The 16,817-nt window shown below is 37.6% G+C and overlaps 1 protein-coding gene across 11 annotated transcripts in view; it reads left to right on the top strand.

The window, feature by feature from the left end:
• CDK14 (cyclin dependent kinase 14) overlaps window positions 1-16,817 on the top strand; it is a 339,864-nt gene that overhangs the window by 112,193 nt on the left and 210,854 nt on the right. For all 11 annotated transcript variants that reach the window (XM_041122213.1, XM_030008240.2, XM_030008244.1 and 8 more), the window contains one exon: window positions 10,972-11,051. In XM_041122213.1, coding sequence (XP_040978147.1) covers window positions 10,972-11,051 — 80 coding nt within the window. The remainder of the gene's footprint in view (window positions 1-10,971; window positions 11,052-16,817) is intronic.

Below are 16,817 nucleotides of genomic sequence, written 5' to 3'. Positions count from 1 at the left end.
CAAATTAATTTTAGGGGTAAAAGCACAATATACTGTCAAGTAGATTTTTCTGATGTTCTGAGAGCAATGCTGAATATACGCAATAAATTGTTAGCCTTTTGTTTGTAATTATTAAAAAGCTTGAATAAAATAACATGAAGGGAATTAATGGAATTTTGGACTACTGTTAGTTTAGTTTCTTTACAAGAGATTATTTACAATCATTGCAACTATTCCACCTCAAAATAATCTACTATATACATATCAAATATTTTTTTTTGGCCACTTTAATGTTTTGTTGCAACTTTTTTATCCTCAATGCCCTAAGTGCTTCTGTATTGTATAAAATAACTCAGTAAACACACTTAAAATATACTTCTTGAGCTTGTGCTTCAGTTGAGAGTTATCTTTTGTCAAGCAGAGTGTCTTGTGCAAGTTCATATGTTTAATCAAGTTTTCATAATCAAATTTTCAATAATAATAAAGCAGTTCTGAGAGGGGGATTTGGTATGTGCAGTATCTTTATTTAAAAACTTTGTCTAGTGAATGATAGATGAGGCAACTTATCATTCTCAGCAGAGAGAATATCATGACAGTCATGGGACAGAATAACTACTGAAACAAGGAATTGTGTGTTAACATTTTCCAGGGTTATTAAGTTACGTAGGTACTGAAAATTATTTTTTTCACTGAATATTTGTAATAAATCAGAGGGGTGACGTCATCTCTCAGTAGCTTTGAGATTGATGAGCATAATGACAGCTGATATGAATAAAAACATGTTCTAAATGTAGAAGAAATATTTATACTTCTGCTATGCCAGTGCATGTATTGTCTTTCACTGGCAGCTTTCTTCAAGAAAATGCAGTTACATTGTATTGTTAGTGGTTCAGTTACGCATCAGCGTAAGTTCCAGACATTATACACATGTAAGCTTTTTATCGGGGTCTGTGTAATATTAGAAAACGGTATAGATTTCAGCTTGCTCCGTATTACTAAAACCCTTTAGTAAAATCATAGCACATATCTGGTGAGAGTTATCCCATATGCCTTGGCTTTCAATAAGATTGAGCTAAGGCAACGGGGTTGCTAGATGTCCCATCAATCAGTGGAACAGAGTGAAAGTTAAAAACAAAGCAAAGCGCTTCCCTGAAGCTATTTCATTCAGTGGTGATTTGTGAATGTGTTATGAAACATAGATTGGTTAGAAATACTCGTTTGTTTTAGTAGAGCTGACTACAGAGCTTTAAGAAATATTTCAATGATTTTAATGGTAGTTGATTAATAAATTGAAATTACTGGGCTCTCTGCATTCTCCATTATAAATAGCAAGCTCTGGATAACTTGTGTGAATTATAACAATTATATATAACTTTATTCTGCTGCTTCATAACATCTTTTGGAAGGTCTTTAAAATGTATTTTAAAAAAAGTGTGTGTAACTGGAGTGTGGATAAGAATGCATATGCAGAGAATATTCCTAATGTTATAACAATATTCCTTCACCTGCTTAATTTTGTTTGGTTTACTTTTTGTTCCCACTGAGAATTGAATAATTCCCATATTACACAGCACCATCCAGATTCAGGACCTCCAGTCCAGACTTATAGAATCACAGAATCATTTAGGTTGGAAAAGACCTTTAAGATCATCGAGTGCAACCATCAACCATGCCCATTAAACCATGTCCTGAAGTGCCTTGTCTACGTGCTTTTTGAATACATCCAGGGATGGTGACTCAACCACTTCCCTGGGCAGCCTGTTCCAATGCCTGACAACCCTTTCAGTAAAGAAATTTTTCCTAATATCCAATCTAAAAAAACAGTTGAATTACTTCACAGCAGGAGGAGGTTGTACTTTAAGAACAGGGGAAGCACTACAGGGGCCATCTGCTATTTCAAAAGGAGTTGTTGGTTGAGTAATGTAGCCCTGTTACCTCTTCTGTCCCCACGAGAAACTGAGGAATCTCTGGCCTAGGTGGTATTCCCAAAGAAGAAAGAGCATCACTGCTACAATGTACTCTTGGGGAAGATAGATGGAGGATGGGGGGCAAATGGATGGGCCAACATTGACTCAGGCCATTCCATGAGAGCCTAACTGCACTGTTGCTTTTCTGGCAGATTGGCTCTGACTGTTTATACCTTTATCTAAAATGATACAGGAATAGATACAGAATTTTTTTTCTAGCACCTGATGTAGGTACGTAGGGTGAGACTGTGATATGCATCACTGTGTTCCCCTGGCTACAGGCTCAGTGGGAAGAAAAATTAGCAACACAGATCAGAAGAGGGCTGTTTTGGCATGTTCCCAGTTTGACTGCTGAAGGATTAAGCCCTCATGGCACACAGCAGAACGCAGACATGACGTATATTGGAAAAGCTGGTAATACTTGCACAATGAGTGTGTTTTGGTCAAAATGTTTGAGAATCCCTAATTCTCAATCAACTCTAATGCTTGGCTTTCTCATTTTGCCAAAATATTTCTGACATGTGTCCTTAACTGTAGTTGAAAGTGGAGAATTTAAGATCAGATTGAGCTGTTTTGAATCACGCTTTGTAATCAGAATTATTGTGCTTAATGTTTATCACCAGCTGCATGTGGCAAGTAGCGGCGTTTGGGTTTTTTTTTAATGCATTTACTGAGATATATTTCAGCTTTTAAAATTATCTCTCCTGCTGATCATGATGATAGAATAAAAAATTCTTGATCTTAGCTTACTACCTGGAAAGACTAAAAGATGAATACTAACCTCCAAAGACACAAATTCAGCCATTCCTTTCTTAAAATTTGAAGTAATGCGTGCAGTAACTTGCTTTCAGGGCAAGCCTGGCTTTTTACAACTTTGAGCAGGATCAGTGGTACCAAGCCCTTGCCTTCCTATCAAAGCCATTACTTTTCCATCTATTTGAGTATTTGTGGTAGTATTTCAGGAAAGTGAAATGAAGTAGGCTAATTCCTCTTACTGGATGATGGATTTCTCTTTTTGTAGTCAGATAAAAATTATTTCCTGGGGTGAGAAAGCAGCAGAGTGAACAGGACTGTGTTATTGAGGAAAGTGAAGCAGTATTCTGTTAGGCTGGGCTTTTTTGTTTATTGGAGAAATAGTCAAGCAGCCATTTGTGTCTGGCTGATGGTTGCATCAATAGGGAAATCTATTTGATTTCACGTGTTGCACATCAGGCGAGTGTAATGAAACTGATCTTGGCATGTTCATTTTCTACTTTCATTCAGGTTAGATTATCACATGTTACTGTGTGGTATAAAATCCCAAGAGGCTGCTTACTGCATGAAATTCAGATCACTTTGAAGTGATTTCTGCTTTTTTTTTTTTTTTTTTTAATGTAAGATTTTGGAGAAGTAGGCCTAGTAATTTACTGATAACACTAAAAAATGATGCAAGTTCCATTGCCTCTGTGTTTGGCTAACACCTTGAACATTTGCCATACAATAGGTGCAAAGCAATAGGTGCCTTTTGAATTCCTGTATCATTTCATTTTGTAGTTGAGCTGAAGAAGTGCTGTGTGTCTGTGTATTGACATGTATATCTTCCTGCTGCCATTGACCTTCCCTCTTGGGGTTGATTATAAATTTACCTGAATGTACAGCAACGCGATCTGGCTTGATCTGTGGCACATAAATGTTGATGTGAGTTACGAGAGTCTGGAGATGAAGCTGGTGACAGCAGAAGGGAGCTGCTGCCAACCAGAACCCCTTACAAAGCAGTGTGGAGGCCTTGCATCCCCTCACTGGGAACTCTGCATATTGCACTTAAGGGAAAAACCTGTGCTTTTGGCAATATTATGAGTTGGCATGGTTTCTGTCCTCTCCTCCCACTGTGTTCAATTGCCCTTCAAGGCAAAGAATTAAAAAAGATTACCTCGGTTAAAGCAATGTGATCTGTGACTGCTGCTTGCACAGTATGCGTCTGGATTTTGAGAGGCAAGCCAATGGTATCTCCACTGCTTCTGCACTGCTGTGATCTCAATCTGCTTCTTGCTTGTCCATGTGATTTTTAGTGTACCTTTACTTTTTTTAGCACCTTCACTAAGTTGCATGTGCTCAAAGTATTGCAAAAATATGTAGAATTTGTAACAGAGAGCTCAATCAACACATTTTTGCCTACCACAAAATGACATAATTTTGATTTATTTCTAATAAAATGCTTGTCCTAATAAATTCCGGTCCCTATCCCTTTTAACTATTAATATGAGAAAAGGGTAGAGCATGGAGCAGAGCACAGTAGAAGCTGATGCTGTCAACGAGAGCTCAAAGGCTGCAGGGGTAGGGCAGCCCTTCAGTTAAGGTACTGCTCCCATTTCTGTTTGAAATCTGCATTTTTTTGTGTTCAGGGTGATTCCAGCATGTACCCAAAGATAAAAGGTATTTTTTCAGGTAGCCAGGGCATTTTACATTTATCTACATCAAAGGCAGTACCTTTTTCACCTGAAAATCAATAGGGAGTTCATGGTATAAAGTGCGGATCTTAGAGAGAAATTGTGCTCAGGAGGACAGCCACCATGCTCTGCACTGGCTGCGGTTTCCATGCTGTGTTATTCTTGGGGCAGCAGGGAATATTTGAATGATCAGTGGGAACTACGTGTATTTGTTGTTGGCATGATGTATTGTAGTATGCGTTATGAATATATAGCTGACCATCATATTTCATATGTATGTTTGTGGATGGCTGCTCACAAGAAAAAGGACGACTGAAGTATTTTTATTTTTATATTTATGATGCTGAAACCTTCACTGAGGATGACTGACAGGACTAATTGCTGTTCTGACTTTTTTTTTTAACTTGCAGGATTTCTTTTACTTGTCATGAAACCTTCATGACTCTTTCATTGTCTTGTCTTTTGTTTTATGTGCAATCTGTTGGAAGTGCCATAGGCTTCGGATGGCCCGAAGAACTTGCCATGGTTTTGTCTGCCATGCTGTCACTTTTTAGTCATTCCCCTAGCTTTACCCCATGCCCATGTGAGGTGTGTTCACATGCTTCCTGATACGTTTCATGTGCAACAGTCCAGTTCACAGATAATATTTTCTCCATGTTTTGGCCAGTTTATTAGACTGAATATTTCAAAATTGCTCTAATTCATGTTGTCTTAGTGACCTAAACATTCTGAACCTTTTCTTTTATTTCTTGCAAATTGTGTGAAATCAGTGTTCATCTAGAAATGAAACTCTCTTCATCTGAGGATACCACATGGCTGGAAAAGGAGTATATATTCATGGATTATGAAAAGGCAATTCATAGTTACCTACTAGAGCTTCCCAATTTTTTCTTCTCTACCCCCCCCCCTTTTTTTTTTAACTGATGTGCTTAACTGATTTTTGTAGGCTGCTTTTTACTATACATTCTAAAGTCATAACATGAGTTTATAGTGTGTACACAGATGCTTTTAAAAAAATCTCTAGCATTGTAAATCATTAATAGAAACAATAACTTCAAGTTGAACTAGATGCAAACCTAATAACTAGATGTTGAACTAAAATGCCAAATGGTGGAAAAAATTATTAAGGTAGCGTAAGTACTAAGGTAAGTTACTAAGATTCTAACTAGAAGATGAATCATTGACTATATTGAATCACTTATGGAGTGAATTTCTCAGTGTTTAAAAGAAATATTGGGAGATTTTTCCTCTATAGCTGTATATATAAAAAGAACATTATACTGTATATGCTGTGCTTCAACCTGCAAAGCAGCGTACAGGGGTGACTTGGCATTATTATCTCTCGTAGCAGGGGATGAAACTGAGGAAAGAAAATCTCTTACATTACTTACCCAGGACTGCACAGGAAAATGTGGTAGAAAACTGGGCTAGAACATAGTTATATTGGATACAAGTGCTAAAAGTTATTGGATAGTAATTTAATGGCACTGACACATATATGCATGATTGGAATGGTAGAGCAAATGCTGAAGTCATTTGCTAACTTAATGCTATTATGCACCAATGTTTTTTCCCACGGTTTTTAGCCGTGGAATGGCATCTCTTGGAAGATCTCCTGTGACTGTTGGTGTGCAGAGTTGCAAGAGGCGACTTTACTTATAAGCAATACCACTATGTTTGTCTTCAAGTTCTCTTGAGATGAAAATCATTTCCTGATGTGAACGTCAGTAGGGCCCAAAGAGGTGTGAGGTATACGGAGGAGGACCGGTGCTGCGCATCGCTCTCCCTGCTGCCAGTCCCAGGTGATTTGGTTCCAGCAGGTGTAGGTCAAGTGCAGCCCCTGTGCTTAAATGAGCAGCTGTGGAGTTTGAACTAAATGACGTAGGCTGGGAGGTAGGGACGAGGGACCTGGAGGTAAATGCTCTGATGCTGCTCATCTGCTTCTGTTCAAGCGAGGGCTGCCACATTGTTTGTATGAGACTGCCTTGAGTCCTGTGAAGAACAGGATCCCTGAGTTCCAGTGACAACACTAATTAATAATTTAAATCCTTCATCTCTCTCCGAACTCTTTGATCTTCTACTTTTCAGCACCAATAAACGTCAGCATTATGAAGTAACTTTAATCCACTAGCTTCTCTATAACAAGGTAACTTTTGTTTAGCATGGAGGTTAAAAGATGGTGGGAGTCAAAAAGAGAAATTGAGGGGCTGTGGTAGTAGTCCCTTAAGTGTTTGCACCATAGGGCTTTAGTGGGACTGTAAGTGGTTTTTGTAAACCACAAATGTAAGTCCTTTTCAATAAGAGAGATATAATATAAACCGTGTTTACACTGAACTGTCTTTTATGATAGTGATTAAAAGAAGTGTTTCCCTCAATGTGGAATTAGTTACTCATTGGTAGAATAATCAAAGGTGACTAAACCTGCAATGAATTTGCCTCTGTCAGGTTTCTTCAAAGGAAAATTCTGGGAGAGCCTGGTTTCATTAGGCCACCATTGTCTGTTTAGGGTTTTAGTCATCTGTTTGTGACATCAATATCACTACAGAGTAGATCTAATTAGATATTCTTGGGGTTTGATCATCAAACTTTGAGCTTTTCGTGTAAGTGACTATTTGACAATTGAGAGTTACTTTTCCTCGTAAGAATTAGTTTCTTGAAATGTGTATCTCAAATAAGAGCATCATCCCAATACCATCTACTGATCTTTCTTTGCAGAAATGTTCCCAAGCTTAGCATTTGCTTGAGTTATGAACTCAGCCTGAACTCCAGCCAGGGATAAAACTCTGTATTAAATAAATGGACTGAAATCAGAGTGGCAGATTTTATGTTAATTGACTCTTTAAAATGTGTTATATTTAGAACATTTATTGCATCTAAATATAACTGAAGAACTTGAGAAAATAATGTTATTGTACTCTGTTGTTCTCTATGTGGCATCATCAGCATTATGCCCAGTGAAGCCAATTAAGTCATCAGTTACTTTATATTCATCAGTATTATGTGTTCTTAATGATGCATTAAAGCATTAAATAATTTCTAACCTTCTCTATTTCTCATAAGTGGTCATTTTTATAAATGTATTTATTTTGGTAATGATGATGTGTGCTGTTTTAGAAAAGGCAGAATGATACATTATATTAGCATTTTTTGTAATATTTGGCTCATTTGTATTTTTTATAATATACAGACTTTTAAAAAACAATTTGGACTCATTTCTCTTTTGCCTACCTTACATATAAAATCCGAAATTTATTAGAAGACATTATGTAACATTAAAATGCTGAATTTCCATAAACTGGAAAACTGTCCATCAGCTGCTGGTGATTTGCCTAGAGTAAAGTAGCTTTGTGTGATAATTAGAGAGGCTTCAGGACTTCTGTCCTTTCTCTGAAGATTTTTGGATGAGAGAGAGAAAGAGAGAGCGCATTAGTTTAGGAAGGAGGATGGCTTGTAAGTTAGAAAATAGGAATTTTATAGTCAGTTTTGTCCTTAATAGAAACTAATGAGGCAGTTGACAGAATGGATGTAAGATGGTAAGATAAGTGAAATCCTTGACCCAGTTAAGTGTGTTGTTTTGAGAAGGTGTGAAATTGTTTACTTTGGACAGTGAGCAAGAGAGGTGGTTTAATGAATCCTAGATGTTAAAAGGGGCAGCAGGGTTGCCTTTTCACTGTCTAAAAGGCTGTCTGCCTGTCAGTTTTCCTACTTGTATTTGAAAATAATGAAAATACTGAGCATGCTTTGAAAGTTGTGGGAGACAAATGTGAAGTAATATCTGGGAGGAATTCTGCTAACCTTATCTGATCACTAGTGAAGACTGCAAAGACAAGTTCTGATAGGTTGCAGAGGTAATTTTCTCCAGGTCTCTGTTCTTCCAGTGTTGTTTCTAAGGAAATTGCCACATCATTTTGGCACATCATCACAAGATTCAGGGCAGAATTTCATGACATAGCTGGCTTGATCTCATGGCTTGTTGCTTCTCAGGAGGTGGTCCCAGTTCTTCTCATATATTTTCTAGTGGGTTTTGCTTTTAAAATGTGAAAAATGCCTTTATCATTTTTTAAAATATTATTTAGTTCTTTTGGAAGGGCCAGTCTTCTCCTATTTAATCTCCCTAAGCAGTCTCACTGTAGGGTCTAGCAGGAATGAGAACAAATACAAGACAGTGGCAGGAGTGTGTGGCAGGGATTTAGCAGGAGCAAGGCTATACCCTAAGGTAGCCCTTAGCTCATCTCTGCAGCACCATCTGACTGCATCCTGAGATTGCATGAGTGGGAGAGTAGTTAAAGGATGTGAATATACACACCTATGTCTTTTAATTAATGATACTTCATCATTTCTCACATCTCCAGTTTTATACGCTCCTGTTTATAGAAAATGAGCTGGAAAAAAAGGGTTTTAATGACTGGGTAGTAAATGAGAATAAGAAGGCTGTTTTATTCTGGAAGTTACAGATTGATATGTTGGAGATAAATAATACTAAAGGGGAGAATGAAATCCCAGAGGAACGCTACTTTAGATTAGTTTGATCATTTTGATAGTATTAAGAGTTGCCATGATGTCTATCAAGATGATGACAGGTACCAATGACAAAGTGGCAGTGATAACTAAATAGCACAGCCCACCTACTGTGTTTGATTGTGAATTCTTCGAAATGAGTTCCATACTATTGCTGTTTGTGTTATTTCTTACTCTTAATGAATCAATGGAATGTAGAATTTCTGATTAAAAAGAACATAATCTACACAATGCTGCATGCTATTTGCCTGTCTCCCTGGCAAGAGACTCCATATCCCTGTTTCCTTAGTACCTCCTTGGTCTGCTTTTTTCCATTGTGTTCTGTATTGCCTTCTCTGAACATAGCATCTGTCCTGTTCTTGATCCGCAAAATGATCTTGCTTTTCTTATTTAGATTCCTCCTGCGCAGTTATTTCATCTATTTTAAAATAATCAAGTTATCCAGGTATCTAACTTATTTATATGTATGTGACAGGTAGGGTGGTGTATTGACAGAGGAATTGAAAACTACACATGTATATGAACTGCATGTCTGTCATCAGTCTTTCTACTTCTGCTTTTATTATGGTTTATTCTCCTGTCTGTGCATGACACATGAAGTTACTTGGGGCAAGGCTTATCTTTTTCTGATGCCAGAAGTCCTGTTTAAATCTAAACAAAAATATATGTAAGGCAGTTATAAGGAGAAGTCCAGATAATCCAGTAGAATTAAGCTGATAATTATCTTTCAACAGTGACTAGTGGCCGGAGACTTGAACTGGTGCCAGTCTGAAGTACTTTGAATAGTTGGAAGGTGATGAGTAAACCATCTTTTGATAACCAGGGTTTCTGAAATTGTTCAGAGTCATTACACAATGCTGTGTACAGGGCTAATGAGATTCTGGCGATTGTAAAAAAAGAATAACCAGAAGAAACAAGATGGTAGCCATCCTGTCTCTGAAGTCGTCTAACTGCATAAATTAAAAGCCTGAGTGAGAAGATGAATTCAGACTTGGTAGATGTCCGTATCATGTTGCTTAGAAAAATGAATACATCTTCTAGGGCCCAGTACAATAGTGAATTGCCTCCGTGACTACAGGAGTACGAAAACTTCAATGCTTCCTTGGGCTTTGTGGCTGTAAAAGCTAATTTTGCTTTTACAGAAAGAAATTGCAATAATAATAATAATAACAATTTTTTGTGTGTGTGTGTGTGCAACTGTATTATGCCTTTTTGGTAATCTATCCTTGCCATTGCTTGTCATACCTGGGGAGTCTGTTAAAGTTTCAGAGTATGAGTTTGTTCTTGAGGAGGGTAATTGATATCAGCTTTTATCTTTCATTCAGTTTTTGTGAGATTCAATTTGGATAAACTGAACCAGCTGGATTTTTTTGCAAGGCCTTGAATACGATTCATATGTGATGAAATTTTTAATGCTAGAAATGAAACCAGCCAAATAGATTTTAAACTAGAGTGAGCTGTTGTGAAGTTTTGTCCCTTGGAGCACAAAATATTTTTGATCTTATAAATGCAAGTCATTATAATCTAAAACTAGCCTGGGCCATGTAGTCAAGAATGTACCTTAGGAACAATCCTGCCCTAACGGGGAATGGCCAGAATGACCTAAAAAATATTTCCCATCTCAAACCTCCACAGCTTTTTGAGGGCGATAATTATGGGTGTAATGCAGTGGGAAGGAGGCAATCAGTGTAAGTATGGATATACTGCAAGTGGGGTGATGAAAATCATATGCCTTTTTCTTTGAACTATTTGATCAAATAAAGGACAGATACTTTAAAACTGTATTTTACAATGTAATACTTCTTAACAAAGCTTCAGTTTAGTGCTGTGATAGAAGGGAAACAGACTGACTCACAGAAAACTGAGATCATTTCTTGGATTGCATCTGAGTGTGAAAATATAAAGTTGACATTATGGAAGCTATGAACTGTTTCTTGCAGTGCTATAAATGAATCACTGGCATTGACAGGAAGAAATTGAATAAGTACATGATCAGAGATAAGTTCTGTTGTGAGAAATACTGTTTCTGCTTTAATTTTGTTTTTTATTTCTCCTTCCCCTCCCCTCTCTTTCCCTCTCAGGGTAAATGGGAAGCTGGTGGCATTGAAGGTGATTAGATTACAAGAAGAAGAAGGAACCCCATTTACCGCTATCAGGGAAGGTATGCACTCACATTTAATGATTATGCATGGGGTTTTTTTGTAATTACATTGCATTTCTTATTTCTGTGCCATGCTATAGTGAATAGCTTGAGAATTCAAATTATATGGTTATGTTCTCAGTAGGAAGAAACTTTGGTGCTTCAAAAACAAAGCCTCTGGTGTGGGAGTTCTTGTTAAAGAATGCAGCTCTGCCTCTGCTTTGGCTCCTGTTAGATTTACTATACAAATGAGTACTTAAGAGCATGTTTAAGGTGGGTGTGAGAAGTCACTCTGGAAGGTAAGGGAACTGTGTAAGTCGCGCTTCTTGCGTGCAGACAGCACCTAAGATGAAGGTAGATGTAATTTTCATATACCCGCAGCATGAAGTGAAGAAAAGCGTTTCTTGATGAAGGCAATCAGAAGATCAGGGAGAAAAAATACAGGTGTCTGAGAAGCTGCGTGTAGTTTGGGACTAGCTTTTGTTTGTTTTTCGTTCCCCATGGACTCTTAACTTGTGTGGCTTGGGAATGACTCTTATCTAGCATGCTTGGAGATGCCTGTTACGCTTTTTGCTCTGCTCCTTTATCCTTTCTGGTCAGCCTCTCGTGGTCCCTAGTGACGGCTGCTTTATCTGAGCCTGCCTGTGTCAAGCTCCTTTGCAGAAATTGCTGGATGTGCCTTCTCTGCGTGGGCTTCCTCTGTTAGAAGGTACTGAAAATGAGCCTTGGTAGAGGAATAATAAACAATTTAGCATCACACCACTGATTCAGACTCAGCTGAAGTTGGTACTGAACTAAAAAGACAAGACTGTTGTGGGTTTTGAAGGACCTCTTAAGACTGTGCTGACTATCTTGGTATAATTCTCAAGGTGGGATGAGCCAGGGAGGTACCAGAACATCAGCCCTCACAGATCCACAGCATGGCCCTGCGTGGGAGGTGTGCAGCTTCATGGCCATTGCGGCCGCAGTCCTAGCAGCTGCAGCTCCCTTGTCCCTCGCTCCTGCCTACATTCCTGCAGCCATCCATATGCCGTATGTGTGTCTATACCATGAGCCCATTTTGGGCTGGACTGGGCAAAAAAAATTGATGTTTCATGTGATTGACACCCTGAAGTTAGAAGCCTTTAAAGTACTGTGGATTTCCATCCCAAGGTTGTGCATTTTAAAGGGGGCTCTCTCACAAAGGAGGGAAACCGTAGGTGGCCAATTTATGAAGGAATTTCAGCACTTCTTCTGTACTGCTTTGTTTGAGTCATAATTATTGAATGATCTGACACATTTATTCATAATTATATATATTTTATCTGTGAGCTGTCTGTCCGCGCAGCTGTGCTGCGATAACGAGGTGTGCAGAGGGTTACGAGCACAGCTTTCAATATTTGTAATGCCAAGTTCAAGGCATAACAGCCTGTGTTTCAAATGTTTATTGTTCTCCAGGTTTTTAGTTGATATGGTACTGACTGAATAAGAAAATAGTAGATAAGGCTTTCTTGCACCTTTTTAGTGACATTTAAAAGGTTTTTTAATGTGAGCTTGCTCTAGGTGAAAGTTTATAGCGTTATAACTGTCAAATACAGTATAATGTGTTTTCCTTCATAAATAGTTTGTTGTGTGAGCTCAGTATAAATAAGTATTTGTTAGGAGCAAGAACAGAGATTTTTCCACTTGATTATTTTTTTAAATTATAAAGGCACATGAAAATACTTTTCACAGTGTCATTGGAGAAGTTTTCCTTTTAGCTGTGACTACAGCACTGTGGTTGAAGCCAGTTAAAGTTCTGGTACTTTAATATTAGTAGAACAAAGCTCTTGTCTAGAAAAGCTCTTAAAGTTATTAATTAATATATATTTTCTTAAGTATGCAGTGTCTCACTGATTTTGATGGGCCTATATGCATCCATTGCATTTCTAAGTACTCATCTAGGCTGGGACTAGATCCAAAGAGTATTAGGCTAATGAGAGGGTTTTTTCTTGACTTCTGTAGACTCCTGGTTAGGTGGGGTCAAACTCAGCTTATAGGTTGGTTGGTTGTGGTTGGGGTTTTTTTTGGTAAAAGTAATCAGGTTTCCTGGGTAGTGGAACTTCATTCAGATCTGTAGGAACTGTTAGAAATAGTCTTGTATGTTTTATATCATGTAGAAGTCAGACATACATGATGTGTAAGGTGGCGAGGGGAAAAATCTGTGTTTAGTTAGGCTTTGACTTTTCTGTTGTTTGTTTTGATTTTGTCAGAAACAAATATTAGGGTGAGGAAAGTAAGGAAGGCTGTATTACAAATATAACTTTCAGAAGATAATCTCAGTGATGTTGTGCCAGACCTGTATTATTTGATGGTGACGCCACAGCTGTGGACTTCACTACCAGGATCTGAGGAAGCTGTTGCTTTCCTCTTAGCAGCATCTAATCCGTCTTGGACATGCTGAGTTCTGTAATGCAGCTGTGGCTGATCTCAGCTACATGGGTGGGAAAAAAAAAAAGCAAAAAGAAATGCTTGTATAAGCTTTTGAAGTTATCTGCTAAGTTTGATATGGAAAACCAGTAAGAATTGGACACTGTGTTAAGCAGATTTTTCTTGATCTCCGTTGGCTGACTGAGAGCTCCAGCCCTATAATTTAGACTGGGACTATTAGAACAAGGACAAATACCGCTGAAGATGATATCAACTTCTAATTTCAGTTATCTGAGGAGTAGTGTTGCCCTAATCAAAAAATGCTTGTATGGTATCATGAGCCAGGGTTCTGTTGGAGGGCATTTCTCCAAAGTCCTTCACAATGGAGGAGCCAGGCAGGTTTGAATATTCCTTATTTTCTAATTTTCCATCAATGCAAGGCAAATTCAGGCAGAATGCTAGTTATTTATAAATTAAAACTAATGTAAGTAAATTGTTCAACGTTTCTCCTGGCTCTTTGGGTAAAGCAGTGAGAGAAAATGCCATTCCTGCGCTGTGCTCCTAATGGGGATGCTGTGTGATGTTCATTAGGGGGAAGTTACAGGCTGAAATCTTAAGCAGTGGTCATGCTGAGGGAATTTTGTAGCTGTCTGTGTACAGGGAAGCATATTGTTACTGTTGTGACAGCAGCAGAATGAAGCTCAAAGACAAACAAAGCTACAAAGAAAAAAGACTAAGTAGGAAAATGCAGGCTATAAATATGGCATGTGTGACTGTGGAAACAAGCAGTAACTTGGTTGAAACAAAAAATGGAAAGAAAAGTAAAAAAAAAAATCCCCCAGTAAAGCTGCATAAGAAGAATCATAGTTAATGACTGGGGGAGGTTTAGCCGAAACTTCAAATAAAGCTTATAAAGTAATTCTGCTTTTACAGCAGATGTGGGTTTGTGTCTTCTACCATTTATCAAAGTTACATAGGTTGGAATGAAAGTAGGTAAATGTAGCTTATTTATCAGTGCTGCTCAGCTGCCTGTTGAATTTCTAGAACAAAATTTAGAAGTAGCCTGTGCTAAATGTTCTTTCAACTTGGTCTGAGTCAGTTGTACCAATTTATTGATGCTTTCATTTAGTGACATGCAGTTTACAGGATGTTTCACTCTGAATTTAACTCTCTTAGTCTGGGATAATCTAATTTACCTTTGAAGAGCCTGAGAAAAAGAAAAAAAAAAAAAAAGGAAAAAAAGAGAAAAAAGAGTAACTGATTGGATGCGTATACCTGAGTGGGTTAAACCTATGTAATTTTCTGATCACAAATATATGAGTGGTGCAGGCCACCATATTACCGTTGTATTTTAAATGTGCCTGCAACTGTGGTATCTGAGACAGTATGGAGCCTGACCATCATTTACACACTATTTTCTCATTAAACTAAATTTGGTAGAATACAGATCAGCAAATGATATGTTTTCTGTGTTTGTGTAGTTGTGATTTATTCTTTTACTGTACCTCTCATTATCAGCTGTTCAGAGATGTTTAAGCACCAGATTTGAAGTGTTACTAAATCCACTGCAGCCAGCAGAAAAGTTCACTGACCTTAACTTTTATCTCAGATATTTCATTCCCCTAATTTCCTGTAACTTCATATGTTCATCTAGGCTAAACACTGAACTGTGCAGTAGATTCTAATTCTGGAAATGGCTTGGTTTACAATTCTGTAGTTATCTTGTTTGATTTCTGAGTGATAATATTCCTTATATCCAGCATGACAAAGATTTTGCTTTTTGGGTATGTATGTAGACAAACATCCCTTGGTTTTATCGCTACCTTGCTTGTGAGGTTAACTTGCTTACTGTGTTCCTTTCGTGGGTAGTAAAATTATTTCTCCCCCATCCTAATTGTGGAAACTGTTTTGTATTTGGTTTTCATTTTCCACCCTTGGAAATGTCGCTGCTCCTTTGCTCTGCTTAATTTGATTTACTATTAGTAATAAAACTCTATTCTAGTGTTCTAGTATATGGTAATGTCTCATTTCCCATAGGTCTAGATGATGTTTCAAAGCATCATCCAAACCAGACATGTTTTGTAGGTATTTTTGTACTTTGCAATTTAAATGCCATGATTAGGCAACTTTTAGTTTATTTCTTTTTATTAATTTTTGTATTTACATCTTGTAATTAATATGTATTTGTACCTATTTGTGTTTCACATTTAAAAGTGTTCAGGTCAGAGACTGTCTCTACATCTTCAGTTTGACAGTTGCCCAAATAATAATTTTTTCATCTACTCCAGCATTGAAAACTGTTACCTTAATGCTGCATATGGATAGCAGTGTGCAAAAATAGCACATAAATGCTTTGGAAACAGCCAGCTGTCTTGCATTATAAAATTACAAAGAACACATGATTTGTTTGATGAATTTTCTTTAACTTAAATTTTTAAAAAGCAGTTCAGCATGCATACTGAATAAGGTTGTTTTGTGACTTGTGGGAGAAAACTTAATGCATTTGAGTGCCAGCATAGAGCAGGGAGGAGAGATTCTTAACTCTTGGCCACAAAACATTTTCAAAAGTCTTCAGAGTTTCAGGCCTGTTCCATCCATATCTCACTATGTGGTAGGAGGGAACAAGAGAAACAAAAAATGAAAACCTTAAGGGGTCTTTCAGAAAGAAATGTGAGTCTGCCTTTATGCCCCAGGCTGAACAGACTTTCTGAGGTTGGGAGGTTTTCTGAGGCCTCCCCTTCTGAAGTTGTCAGGCTGGAGGGGATAAATCTTCACAAAACTTTTATCTTCGGAAAATTGAAGTGGAGTAACTGCTAAGAAAAAAGTACAGGGAAGATCAGCAGTTTGCCAAGAGAGAGCCCTTACCTAAGTGAACATGTAATTTATTGCACAGTGTTCCTAATGGGTGCACAATGGAAAATTCTGCTTTGTAGTAACAATACTGAAAGTGATGTAAAGCAGCTGTGCTTCTGTATTATCCAAGAGAAATAGCACAGTCTGTACCTGTACCATCTAAGGAAGGGCTACAGAAAATTATATTTTTACTCAGTAGATATAATTCTTGTGATCTCATATTAAATTATTACCTGAGTTATTGCACGCACTTCCCAGCTCAGTGATTTTTGACTGATATATAGCATAACTTTAAGTCAACAAATGACCTCATGGCACTAGTTAGATGACTCACAGTGATAAGCCTCCTATTTATTGTATTAGAGTAGATCTGGAAGGTTGTATGCTGTAGGTCAAGGGCACAGTGAAACAATATCTGTCTATTTTTTTAAGAGTCATTGTTGGTTGATCTACTGGGAGAAGGTAAACATGAAAATTGCAATGGGAATCCCATCTTCATCTGCCAGTAAAGAGTAAATTATTCTTTTTTTTGAAAGTTAAATCATC

Source organism: Aquila chrysaetos, chromosome 3, assembly GCF_900496995.4.
Source record: "Aquila chrysaetos chrysaetos chromosome 3, bAquChr1.4, whole genome shotgun sequence".
Classification (NCBI taxonomy): Eukaryota; Metazoa; Chordata; class Aves; order Accipitriformes; family Accipitridae; genus Aquila; species Aquila chrysaetos.
Note: the sequence above shows the minus strand (reverse complement) of the source record. Positions and strands in the feature narration are given on the sequence as shown.